At 36.2% G+C, this 13,614-nt stretch overlaps 1 protein-coding gene and 1 pseudogene across 1 annotated transcript; one reads left to right on the top strand and one right to left on the bottom strand.

The window, feature by feature from the left end:
• Window positions 1–13,614, bottom strand: part of LOC138160297 (ubiquinone biosynthesis protein COQ9, mitochondrial pseudogene) — a 110,384-nt pseudogene that overhangs the window by 90,040 nt on the left and 6,730 nt on the right.
• On the top strand, window positions 3,270–4,205 carry LOC138160192 (olfactory receptor 7A10-like). The gene has a single exon (XM_069086720.1). The coding sequence runs from the start codon at window positions 3,270–3,272 to the stop codon at window positions 4,203–4,205; it is 936 nt and encodes a 311-aa protein (XP_068942821.1).

Here is a 13,614-nt window from a genome sequence, read left to right as displayed (position 1 = left end):
TGAAAGAACTTCAGTGATGGGAAGTTACTATCTCTCCAAGTAGCCTATTTTCATTTCTGCATAAATCTGGTTGTTGGGCGATAGCCCCTTATCTTGAGTCAAAACCTGCATTCCTGTAATACCATACATTAATCTTTTTGCTATCTTCTGAAAGTATCAGTATAGTGAATATGTTGAACAAATCATGTTGGAAACTGCCTTGTATGAATTCAAGTTTTTCAGATGCCTGAGTTCTTGGACTTTGTCCTTATTTTAGACCAATGATTATGAAAGTATATTCTAGATATGGTTGGGGATCCCCAAGACACTTTCACAAGGTCTGCAAGGTAAAAAAATACTTGCACAATTATACCAAGATATTACTGGCCTCTCTCATTCTCTCATGATTGCAAAGAACTTTTCCAAAGTATATATGACCTGAGAATTAAGACTTAGTTGCAAATATGAAGACTGAGTATCTCATATGCAGAATTGTACTTTTGCCTCACAAATGCATAAATCTGCAGATGTTTCTAGACAAGCTGTTTTGTTTATATTTATCTGGTATCAACACCAACTAATCACTGAAAGACTTCTTTTATATGAATGCCTGGCAATAAACAAAATCAGTGCTGAAATATGTAAAGCATCAAATAACTTTTTTGAATCTCATAAGTTATCCTGGAATAAAGACATTGATCTTTGCACTGCTGATACAAAATTAATTTACGATCCACATTTGCAGAAATGTGAAACAATGCTACTCTTTTCTCTAAAATTTTTGTTTGGGAGAATATAGTTATTTTCTAATTAAAATATGTTATTTAATTTAACATACAATGGGTTTTTCCTATTGTTCAGTTATTTCAGTAACATCTGACTCTCCACGAGTCTTTCTGAGATTTTCTTGGCAAAGATATTATAATGATTTGCCATTTTCTTCTCCAGTTCATTTTACAGATGAGGAAACAGAGGTAAACAAGCTTAAGTGACTTGCCCAGGGTCACACAGCTAGTGTCTGAGGTCAGATTAGAACTCAGGTCATTCTGACTTCAATTTGACACCTAGTTGTCCTGTAATGGGTTTATTACATGTAATTGAATTGTTAATATTCAAAGTATTTATTAGTATTAATTACTAAAACAGTAAATATTAACAGATATGAGCCAAAAGCAGGGTTTTTTTTGGCATCCTCAATAATTTTTAAGAACATAAAAGCATTCTGAGACCAAAATATTTGAGGGCTATTGCTTTGGCTTAGATCACACCTTGCTTTGTTCCCCTGTACCAAACACTGAAGCAGTGCTTATACTGACTTCTGGATCTTGTGTTTGCCTCCTCCCTCTGGTACCTGCCTAACATTTTTGCCTTGAGATGATGGATGAAGTTGCCTCAAATGGCCTGCTCTCTTGTTTCTCAGTTCTGGAGTTGTTCTGCAGTTGTCACTGTAAGGCAAGCTTCCCATTCCCTACTTTCCTGCCAGCTCACTGTCCCACTCTCCATAACTGGGATCCCTCTGCAGATGATTAAAATTGGTTCTGACCATATATTTAAGAAAACATATTTTGATTTTATTATTTATTTTTACATTTTTTTCTTTTTAAATTTTGAGTTTCAAATTATCTCATTCCCACAGTCACTAAGAAGGCTAGCAGTATTATATCAGCTATCCATGTGAAATCATGCTAAACACATCTCATATTAGTCATATTTTTTAAAAAGTAAGAAAAAATAGAGAAAATTATATTGCAATTTTTACTCAGTTCATCAGTTCTCTCTCTCTCTCTCTCTCTCTCTCTGGAGGTGTGAAGGATTTTTTTTTTATCATGAGGCTTTGGAATTTTCCTGTATCATTGTATTGATCAGAGTAGCCAAGTGTTTAATAATTGATAGTCCCTAGTTGTACATATTTTTTAAAAAATAAAATAGTAATAGAACCAACTAAACTTGGTTAGCAGCTATTTACATTGAAAATAATAAATTTCATTGTATAATGTAACATAATAAATTTTTATTCACTTCCTCAAAGTCCTTATCAAGATTCTTTGTCCATTCTTTTATATTCAATTTTCTTTTTGAATTATCATAACTAGGGTATTCTTGGCTTATGATTCTGCTTTTTTCACTTGGCATTATTTCATAAGTGTCTTTCTATAATATTTAATACTCTTTAAAATTGGTTTAAATTGCATTACATTTTGTGGCAAAAATAATGTATAACAAAATACATGTTCCCATAGTGCAGGTTTGTCTCAATGATTTTTTTCTTGCATTTGTATGTAGTTTTGCTATAAAAATCTTTGAACCAATGAATTTTAAATGTTTTCATGATATAGTCCAAAAATGGAGTTATTGGGTATTTATTTTTTAACCTTTTATTATTCAGTGTCAGGTTTCTGTTAAAAAATTCTTTGGAACTTTGAGATTCCATTTTTATTGAATGACTGTACCTATCCCCCCCACACCCCTAAAAATGATCAGTGTTGGGTTTTTTTTTTGGTTATTTACACCCAGTTTCATGGGAGTCATACCATTAAAATATCTTTTTGCATCTTTTTTATTTTTAGCAAAATTGAGTGTTATTTGAACAAATAGATGTCTATCCTTCTTTTGAAAATTCTTCATATTTTTGACCATTTATCCATTGTTAATCAGATTACCTCTGTGATTTTAAAAACTCAATGCCTTACAGATTTTAAATGTCTTTTTTTGTCACAACTACTGTAATCACTTTCTTCCATTCATCATTTCTTTTTTCTTTTAATTTAATTTTTTTTATTTTATAGATATTTTTACCTTCATATAGGCAAACACATATATTTGGTCCCAATACATTCCAACTATTTGTTGGATTGAAAAAAAAATTATCTCCTTTTCAAGATAGAAATTAATTCTGTTCCATGTCCTTCCATTTTTTAATTGTTCTGTGTTTAATGTTAAACTTGCAGAACGTTTTTAATTTCAAAGAATATTTTTATTCAGAAAAGATTTTTAATTTCATTCACAATTTCTTAAATTCTAAGCATGGTCAGTGGAGTTTCCTGGGATGTGAGACCTGGAAAGAAACTTGACCACCTAGTACAACTTTATTTTGCATATGAGGAATTTGAGTCTAACAAAGTGGGGGTGAATTGCCCAAGATCACACAGGCATTAAGTGGTAGATATGGAATTTAAACTTGAGTCTTCTGAGTCCAAATCTAGTTTTCTTTCTGTTACACAAGTATGAAGTGCCTGTATTTCCATTTTAGGCTCTTACCACATCTTTTTCCTTATAGATAGACCACATGTATGGGACTAGAAAACCAAACACAGGTATCAGAATTCCTCCTCCTGGGACTTTCCGAGAAGCCAGAGCAGCAGCTGCCCCTCTTTGGGCTCTTCCTGGGCATATATGTGGTCACCGTGGTTGGAAACCTTGCCATCATGTTGGCCATTGGCTCTGACTCCCATCTCCACACTCCAATGTACTTCTTCCTTTCAAATCTGTCCTTTGTTGATCTTTGTCTGGTATCCACTACAGTCCCCAAGATGCTGCTGAACATCCTAACACACAGTAAAGTTATCTCCCATGCTGGATGCCTTACCCAAATGTATTTCTTCACGATTTTTGCTTTTTTAGACAATTTTCTCCTCACTGTGATGGCCTATGACCGTTTTGTGGCTATCTGTCACCCTCTGCATTATGTCACCATAATGAATCCACGGATTTGTTGCCTCCTGGTTCTGATCTCATGGACTATTAGTCTTCTAAACTCCACTCTCCACACTTTAATGTTGACACGGTTGTCCTTCTGTAGAGAACATGAACTTGATCATTTTTTCTGTGAGATTAGTCAGGTTATAAAACTCTCTTGTTCTGATCCCCTCATCAATGACATCGTAGTGCATTTTGCAGCTGGTCTGCTGGGTATTCTTCCCCTCACAGGGATCTTTTTCTCTTATGCTCAGATATGTTTATCCTTATTGAGAATTCCATCTCCTGGAGGAAAATATAAAGCTTTTTCTACCTGTGGGTCTCACCTTTGTGTTGTTTCATTATTCTATGGCACTGGACTTGGAGTATATCTGAGTTCCTCAGCTACCCACTCCTGGAAGACCTCTGTTGCCTCAGTGATGTATTCTGTGGTCACCCCCATGTTGAACCCCTTCATCTACAGCCTTAGAAACAAGGATATAAAAGATGCCATGAGGAGAGTTATTAGCAAAATTCCCCCCTGTCATTGATTGGGTCTGGCCCTGACTCTGGCATGTGGCATTGGTATTTAAGATCAAAAGGCTTGGAGGCAGAAACCTTGAATCCAAACTCTAAAGGTCTGGATAGTTCAAAGATTATCATTTAGGGTAATGTTTTTCTAGCTGTACAATCTCTTTTATTATCATTCAGACTGTTATCCTTCATGGCATTGATTTATGAACTTTATGTAATGCTCCCATTTTGTTTTCCATTATGAATTTTATTATAACATAACATCTGCTTTTTCTAAATATGCATTAGATGTAGAATTAGTAGACCTTGTCTTTAATTTTTGCATCATAATTATGTGCCTTGGGCAAGTCACTTAATGCCTTCGAGTCTCAATATTTTCACTGGTGCAATGCAAAGTGTGGAAACTATCCTGTCCACAAGGCAAGTTGTGGTCTATGGATCAAATGAAACAATGTGTGGAAAAGCATACTATAGACTCTAAAGTGCTGTACAATTTAAGAAGAAAAGAAGAAGAATAGAGAAAAACAGTTGCAATCTTCTTTAGCATGGTCCCTCTGCCAAATCAGATGCCCACTTCACTATGTCTTAACAAATGGTCTTCATGAGTTTTGAGCAAAAGAAATCATTAACTGGTACCTGATTCTTTTTGTTCTTAACTAAGCTGGTCCTTGGACAACAGCCATGTCATCTGTCCATGCACCTATTGTCAAAGCCCCTCCAGGGTGGTTAAAACCTAGCAGAGACCATGTTTTGCTGGCAAAGCCTTCAAGAATCTAGTGTAGTCATCTGACATGATGAGGCACTGAAGGAGACTATTTCATAAGCATAAGCATAAAATTTTACTGGGAGGTAGCCTTGCCTGGTGCATTGAATAATGAACTTATCATCAGGAAGATATGGATTCCCATCATCTTTCAGACTCTTATTAGCTGTGGGATCCTGAACAAGTCCCTCATGTCTCACTGCCTCTGCTTATTCACTTATAAAAGAGTAATGATGATGATGATTATAGCTATAATAATAAATAGCTAGCCATTATAGAGTGCTTTAAGTTTTGCAAAGCACTTTACATTCATTATCTTGTTTATTATTGTGTGGATAATAGTACCTCAGAGCTGATGTGAGGATATGATGAACACACAGAAATCTGCAGACCTGAATGGTGTACCACGATTCTCTTTCTGCCAAAAATGGATAATTGTGATCTATACTCAAATTGAAAAGAAGGAAAGGGGCCTTAAAGATTGCATCTCTACTCTGTTGGATATTTGGGATAAGGAGGTGTTCAATTTTAAAAGGAAGTAAAAAAATGCATGTGAAGGGATAAAGAAACTTTGACATGGAAGGAAGTTAAATGTGGGAGAAAGTACCATAAAGGAAAGAAACAAGAACACTTGGAGAGCATTAATAGATATGTGTCTCTTCTGAAAGAAAAGGAAGTTGGATTCTCTAAGAGGAAAAAACTGCTCCCCCAAAATATGAATGTATAGGCACTATCAGATGAGAAGTCATTCAGGAAGAGTCTGAAGCCACAGAGATAAATCAGTATGCTTAGTCACTTCCTGATAAGAGAAATCTCTCCCAACAGAAAGATCTTTTATCTCTCTGGGGAATAGATTCAGGACATCAGGGAGAAACTGCCAAGATCTATAAAAACCAGTGATTTCTATACAGTACTAGAGACTCACTTTGGCACAAATTTAACTGCCTGAAAGAATTAAGAAACAGTTGCCAAGAATTAGAAAATCTGAAATAAGAAACTAAGTAAAGATGATGTTTTCATTGTTGCAGCTGATTGCAGGCATGAATTTCAGAAGGGAAGTGAAGATATTGGGAAGAAATAGGAGTTTAAGAACATGCTGTCTGAGAATAGAATTTGAATTTCTGGACCAGGTAAAAAATGTAGAAATGAAGAACTCAGCCATGTATAGCTAACAAGTATTGCATTACTTTGTATATGCTGTGTATTTACCTATGTGTATGTTGTATTTTCCCTATACAATGTGAGTTCCTGAAGGAAAAATTTTGTTTTTGTATCTCCAAGCATCTAGAACAGTGTCTTACACATAGTAGGATTTTACTAAATGTTTCTTGAATTAAATCTACTTGAAATGATATAAATCTATTTTCCTGAAGTTTTACCAATCCAATCAAGTGGATTTTAAAGTGAAAATTGAGGGAAGGGAGAAAACTATTCATGTCCACTGATGCCATAAAGAGCTTCTACAAGGTAGAAGGAATAGCACTGGAAATCAACAAAAATTTCACAAGAAAAAAAAAATCTAACTTCCAGAGTTCCTAGGAGCTGGAATATTTGGCTGAAGAGAAAAGTTAGGTTCTCTTTCTGTCTCTCTTTTTTTCCTCTCTCTCTTCCCCCTCCCTCCTTCCTTCCTGTCCCATCTTTGGAACAGTGAGACTCTCTCCCAACTCCTTCCATTAGGTGTCTCCATGGGAGTGACTTTCCCCTCAGTCATTTACCTGCATTCCACCCTTCTGTGAGAAAGGAGAAGGAGAAAGATCTTTGAAACCCACATTGAAAGAATAATAGAAAAGAAGATTTATTTCTGGTCAGCTTCCTCAGAGGGGACTTAGAGAAAAAAACTTCTCCTATGACATATCTTCCTTCCAGAAATCCACTGCTTAGTTCATTCAATTTAGATAGACATTAATTTGCTCTTCTCTGCTTTTGTAGAAGTTGAGAATATGGTTTCAATAATAATCTCTTTGGTTTGTCTCAAACTTTCAGCCAAAGAAATTCCTGGAGATTTAAAAAGAATGCCTCTCTCTCTCTTTTCTATGTTCCAGGACAACCCTGATCCCATTCAGCTGCTTTTCATCAACCACATGGACAAGTATATACAGAATGAACATTATGTTAAAGAAACTATTTTCCTTAGAAAGTAAACAGACTGTTTTTCATATTAAGGGTATTTAATTTTTGATTTCATTTTTTCCAATTACATTAAAATAATTTTTAATATTCCCTCAATTCTTTTTCTTCTCTTACTACTATAGCTAGCATTTCTAGTATAATATTGAATAAAACTGGTGGATTTGTGTCCTAATTGAAAGGCAAAGAACTCAGAGTACAGAGTGAGACAGAATTTTCTTTTACATGGGCGATGAAGACATTTGTGTTGGTTGACTATATATGTATCTAACAAGGGTTTTGGTTTCCTTTGGTGTTCAATTGTATGGCAGGGGTGGGGGTATAGTGCAAAAAGAAATGACAGATTTTTAATGATAAAAGGCTTAATTAAAAAAATAATTAATGGTGCTATGGTAACTAATTTTGTTTAAATAAGAAGCACATCACTGGGGGTTCAGGATTAGGAAGTTCTGAGGATTAGGAAGGCATTCCCTTTATACCAGCATTATCCTTAGGACTCTGAAGTGGAACATAGTGATTTTTTAGCCATGGTTGTGGTAATGGCTGATCACATCCTTTTGGGGGGATGGGGAACAGACCTTATTGACAGCAGGTTGGAGAAAGTAAGCTCCAAGAGGAAAAAAAAGGAGTACAGATGCCATGATCTATGCTATGTCTGAAGGTTACACTGCCAATGGGAGAGGGACAGTCTCATGTATATGCTATCTGGATAGTCTCACATACATTCTAATTTTGGGGAAAGAAAATTGAAAGTGCTTCATGTTAGGAGGAAAATGGAAGTTGTATACAGAAATCTATGAGAATATACAAAGAATCCAAACTTGAGTAAGGTTCCTGAAGGTTCTAACTTAGAGTTACTTATAAAGTAAGACCTCCAACTTCTCTGCTCATGAAATCTCCAATCATTAGCCAGATTCTAAGAATATATGGCCTGGGAATTCCAAACCTTTCTACTATCTAGAGAACTGTGGTTCAGAAACTCCTCTCTTAGGTCAAACAAGCAAAATTTATCTCTCCAAAGTCTTCAGTTAAAATTCATTTTCATAAGCCACCAAAAGGGTAGCTTTTCTGATGAGAATCCATTCTAAATCAAAGATTATAAATTCATCTCTGTGGAAGCCTCAGCTACTGATATTTTGGGGAGATGTTCATCATATCCCAATAAAGGTTCGTTGCCTTGTAAATTCATCACGTTGATCAAGGAACTCCCTTGATCAAACATCCTTACACTGGCATGAGAGACTGTCAAATGCTTTGTTAAAGTTGAAATAAACAGAAATTCTCAATGGAGTCAGAAGGGTTCCACCGAAAGTGATCTGAAATTTCTCCTCTGTGTGTGTGATCCTATTCTTTGTCTTTTTCTTTATCACTTATACATTTCAATTTTTATAATTAGGCAACTTAGTTGCATAGTGGCTAGAACCCTAGATTTAGATTTAGAAAGATCTGAGTTTAAATCCAGCCTCAGACACTTATTGTGTGACCCAGTGCAAGTCACAACTTCTTTCAGCCTCAATTTCTTCTTCTATAGGGTGGGAATAATTGTGGCATATGAATAAGGGTTATTGTGAGAATCAGGTGGGATAATATATGTAAAGAACCTTGCAAACAATAAAACACTGTATAAATAGTCGTTTTTATAGTTGTTGCTTTTGTTATTATTCAATTACTGGAAGGAAAGAAATTTTGCTATTATACCCTAAATGTAAACTAAGTTCCATAATAAAAGGAAAATGACTAGAGGAATGGGTGAGGAAACAAAATGCAATAATTTGTTGCATAAATGAAATACATTTAAAGCATAAAGACACAAAGTAAAAATGAAGAGATTGAATAGACTATTATATATCAAGTGACTCTAAATAAAACAGGATCCACAGCTTGTGACTCAGATTTCAGATAAAACAATAATAAACCCTGACAAAGACAAGAGAAAGAAACAAGAAAACTACATTATGCTTAAAGGTAGCAATTATAATTTCCATGCAAATGATTCCAGTTCTGTTTTTTTCTCCTGAGCTGCAGACCTACATCTTCCAATGGTTTTTGGATACTTCAAATTGGAAGTCCCATAGATAATATGAGCTCAACATGTCCAAAATAGAATGTTTTAGACCATTCTCTCTAAACCCATCATTTTTCTGAATTTCCCTATTTTTAATGAAAATATTACCATTCCTACAGCTTCAGAGATTCACAACCACAGCACCATCCTAGACTCCTCACTCTCCTTCTCCTAAATAGTCATTTGTTTCCCAGATCTTGCCAGTTCTACCTGAACAATATCTCTTGCATTTATTACCTTCTTACTCCTCATGCAACTACCACCTCAGTTCCAGCTTTATCATCTCTCACCAGGGTTACTACATTAGCTTCCTAAAATGTGTTCTTGTCTCAAGTTTCTTCCTCTTCCAATCTACCCTATACATAGCTGCTAAAGTGATTTTTCCTTAGATATAGATCTGACCACATCACTCTGCTAAAATGATTTTTCCTTAGATATAGATCTGACCACATCACTCTCACAGTCACTAACTCCACTGACTCCTTGATCCCAATGCAAAATTTAAACTCTTATATTTAGCTTCTAAATACCTCAATTCTTAGAACCTAACTTGTGTTTTAGCTTAATCATACATTAGTCCAATTCACATGTGAGTTGTAGCCAAACTGTTTTTCTTGCTGTTCCTCAAACATAGCTCTTCCCCATGCCTGGAATATACTCCCTCCTTGTTTTCTATTCACAGAATCCCTTACTTAGAGAAATATGAGCTCATGCACCACTTTCTGAATAAAGCATTTCCTGATTCCCCCCAACTTCTACCTCCCTCTCTCTCTAAACTACATTGCAATTATTCTGTATATTCTCCTATATGAACATATTCCATGCTAAAAGAAGTTCCTTAAGAGCAAAGGTCAATATAAATTGTCTACGTATTTCAGCAGTGCCTAAGATACAGTAGGATAAATACCATTTGACTATCCTAATATTCTTGCAATGTTTCCATAGTATAACCACTGAAACAAGGCCCATGAGACCAGTTCTCTGCTTTTCTCTGGTTCCTTGCATTGAGAGAACAGGATCCCCATCTCTGTGTTTATTCCTTCAGATGTAGGGTTTGGGAATATTTCTACATCTGTAGATATAGGAGCTTTGGAAACCAAGGGGACTGGTTTCCCTTTGTTGTCTAGTATTTTGACTAGGTAGGGAACTGAATTTCAAATAATAGTGGAACCTGATTGTATCAGAAGAAAGGGCCCTTACTTCTAAGACCTAAAGAAAATAGACAGGAAAGTCTGCTCTGACCTAGAGAACTCAATGAGTATGGGATTATGTATCAATAATATAATTAGTCAGAGAATTGACAGCACAGGATGCTTTTATAGCATCCCAAATTAGAAATGGAGGCAGTGAATAGAGTACTGGCCATGGAGTCAAGAGGACCTGAGTTCAAATTTGGCCCAGACACTTGACACACTTACTAGCTGTGTGACCTTGGGGAAGTCACTTAACCCCCAATTGCTTTGTCTTCCCTCCTCAAAAAAAAGACTAGAAATAACCTCAGAAGAAATCTAGTACAACTCATTCATAAGTAGAAATCCCGTTACAGATTATAGGACTTTAAGCTAGGAAGGTAAATTAAAGACCACAGTGGCTACCCATCTCATTTTGGAGATAAGAAAATGAGGTCAGAGCATATAAGTGACTTGTTCAAGGTCAGTAAGTAGTAGAACGAAGATAAAAACCCAAGTCTTCTGACTCCAAATCTAGGTCTCTTTCTATTATAAGGAATGTTCATTGGCCCCAAGCTTAAACATATTAGTAATGAAAAATTCATTGACTCTAAAGAAATATTCTATTCAATGATTCGTTGGAAAGGATTTCACTGATCAACCACCATCATGAGGAAGGAGTCCATTTATATGATCCCTGCCATATGTTCATTTATTCTTTTAGGGAATTTACAGTAAAGAGTATTTCATTAATTTACAATTAAGCCCATTTTAGATTCATAGGTGGTTAGAACCAGAAGGGACTTCAGCATCCATTTAGTTCAAACAATTTTCAAATAATTAGCACTTTCTACAGTAATCAACATAAGCAGTCCCTTAATATCTTGAAGATCACTATTGTTGGGTAACTTACTGCCCCATAAGACAGCCAATTCCATTGTTGTATAGCTTTCATTGTTAAGAAGCTTTCTGCCAGGGTTCTCTGTTGGCCCACAGGGAATTGAGATGCTCCAGGAATGGAAAGACAATTGTATGATTTATCTAATGAGGAACCATGGGGATGAGTTTCTGTGACTCTAGAAATCACAAATATTCCCATACCTGCCACTGCCCCCAGGGAAACAACCTGTTCCAGGACAATATATAGTCCATTTGTACCTTACTCAGACATCACTCTTCATGCCTGAGTCCATCTCTCTTTTCTCCAGGGGAGAGAGAGCTGGTGTCTTCCTTCCTAACAACAATCCAGGACAGAAGCAAGATCGGTCAAACATTACTTCTTGGTGATGACCAGTAAGTACTATGACAGAAAAGGAAAGAATGTGAAAGGAAGGAAGGCAAGGGCTGAAGGTAACCCTTTCTTCCTCAGTAATCCAGGAAGATCATGACAACCCCCAAAACCAAAATCAGAGTCCAATCTAGTCCACAGTCTGGTCCAGTCCAACTCAGCCTTCAGTCTAACTGAAAGAGTTCCCCATGACCCAAAGTTGGGACAGCAGGTGGAAAGAGTGCTAGATTCAGAGTAAAGAAAACTCAGTTCAGGCCCCAGTCCTACTGACTACCTGTAGCACCTTGGGCAATTTAATTTCCTTCTCTGCAGTGACACCATGAAACAGGGTAGAATCTTCCCTTTGTATTTCACAGTTATACTGGAATTAAATATTTACATGTTTACAGAAGTATTTGATAACTTTAAATCACTTTTTAAATTAGCTGTTATTGTCATTACAATAGGAGGGATCAGAGTCCAGTATACATCAGTGCTCTTAATTAAATCTGTCCCAGCATCCAGGAAGACACTGAGCAACAGCACATAAAGAATTTTCCATTGTGATACCTAACAAGAACAGAGATGCTCCTGCTCTGCTCCCAAAGACAGAAACTAGGACTGTGATTTGATCTTCTGACACAAGCATTCTGACTCTACAAAGCTGGGAGTGGTCTAGGAGGCTAAGCTTTCCACTACCCAGGGAGCTGGATTACCCATAGGACTAGAAGAGAGATGAAGCAAAGAAAGATTTCATTCCCTGTAAAAGTTAATGAGGTGTCTGGCTATTTCCAATGAGCAAAGGGAGGACAAGAACGTAAGAGACTGGGGGAGGACTAGCATTCCTGGGTACACTGTCAAGGAGAAAGTTGTGAGAACAAGTCAGACACACACTATTATTATAAATGGGTTAGGGAAAAGCTGAAACTTTGAATTGAGGTGCAAGCAATGGGAGTGAGCAGGAATCCTCGGGGGTCCTGGAAAAGAGAAGTAAAAAATCACTTTTCTTATGAATGTTACTGTTGGACCTCATGGTTACCGTGTGTTGCAACAGACTGAATTGGAAGACCAGGCTTGAGACCTAGCTTTGTCACTGACTATTTGTGTGACTTTGGACAAGTCACGTTTCTTCCTCACTTGATCTCAGTGTCATTACTTATAAAATCATGTTGGAGCAAGGTAGGTTAGACACTATATGTTCTAAGGATGTATCCATTTTGATATTTTATGTTCTAAGTCTTTCTGTGCTCTGATAATCTATCTATATTTTAAGACCCTTTCAATTGTAGAATTTAGTTTTCTTGGGTGAATTGTTCTTTTCTTCAGCCCACATTCTTTTCTCATGCCAATAATTTCTATATTCAAATCCCAGGGTGACCATACTGGGTAAGGCATTCAGCTAACCGTGCCTGAAGTCCTGGAATGAGTCTGATGCTAACTCTGCTCTTCACTATAGAGGATAGTACAGAATTCAACTGCAGAAGAACCACTTTCTGGGTTTCTTAAAGAGGGATGAAGTTGTAGAGTATTTTTGGTAGTTTCCTGTCTTTCCTCCTCATCAAACAAAAAAAAAATATTTATTAAGCACTTTGTGCTAGGTACAGTCATCTATGTCACCTTGGCCATGTCACTTCTGGGAATCAATTTCCTCAGCTGTATATTGTGGTTAACTAGATGATTTTAATATACTTTCCAAATCTAAATATATGACCCTATCATCTATCTAGAAAATTTATCTAGCTATGAGGCCAACATCAGTGTCTCTGACTACATGAAAGCTTAAATTTGAGATCTAGAAAGAAGATACATTGTCTGTACCCTTATTCCTACCTTTGTCATCAGTCCCCCCAAAATAATATCTTCTCCAACATCTTCTAATCTTTTCCATTTTCTTACTTTTTTTCTTACTCAGTGATCCCCCTGGACTATTTTTTGTTCTTTGAACTCAAATCATAAGCCCACCCAAATTCTTGTCTTTTTTTCCAAACTACAATCCTATAGATTCCTTGTTCATTTCAATTCCTAACAGGTTCAG

Source organism: Petaurus breviceps, unplaced genomic scaffold, assembly GCF_028583685.1.
Source record: "Petaurus breviceps papuanus isolate PSGF00001 unplaced genomic scaffold, PetGlider_PUasm1.0 180, whole genome shotgun sequence".
Taxonomy (NCBI): Eukaryota; Metazoa; Chordata; class Mammalia; order Diprotodontia; family Petauridae; genus Petaurus; species Petaurus breviceps.
This window is presented reverse-complemented; position numbering and strand designations above follow the sequence as displayed.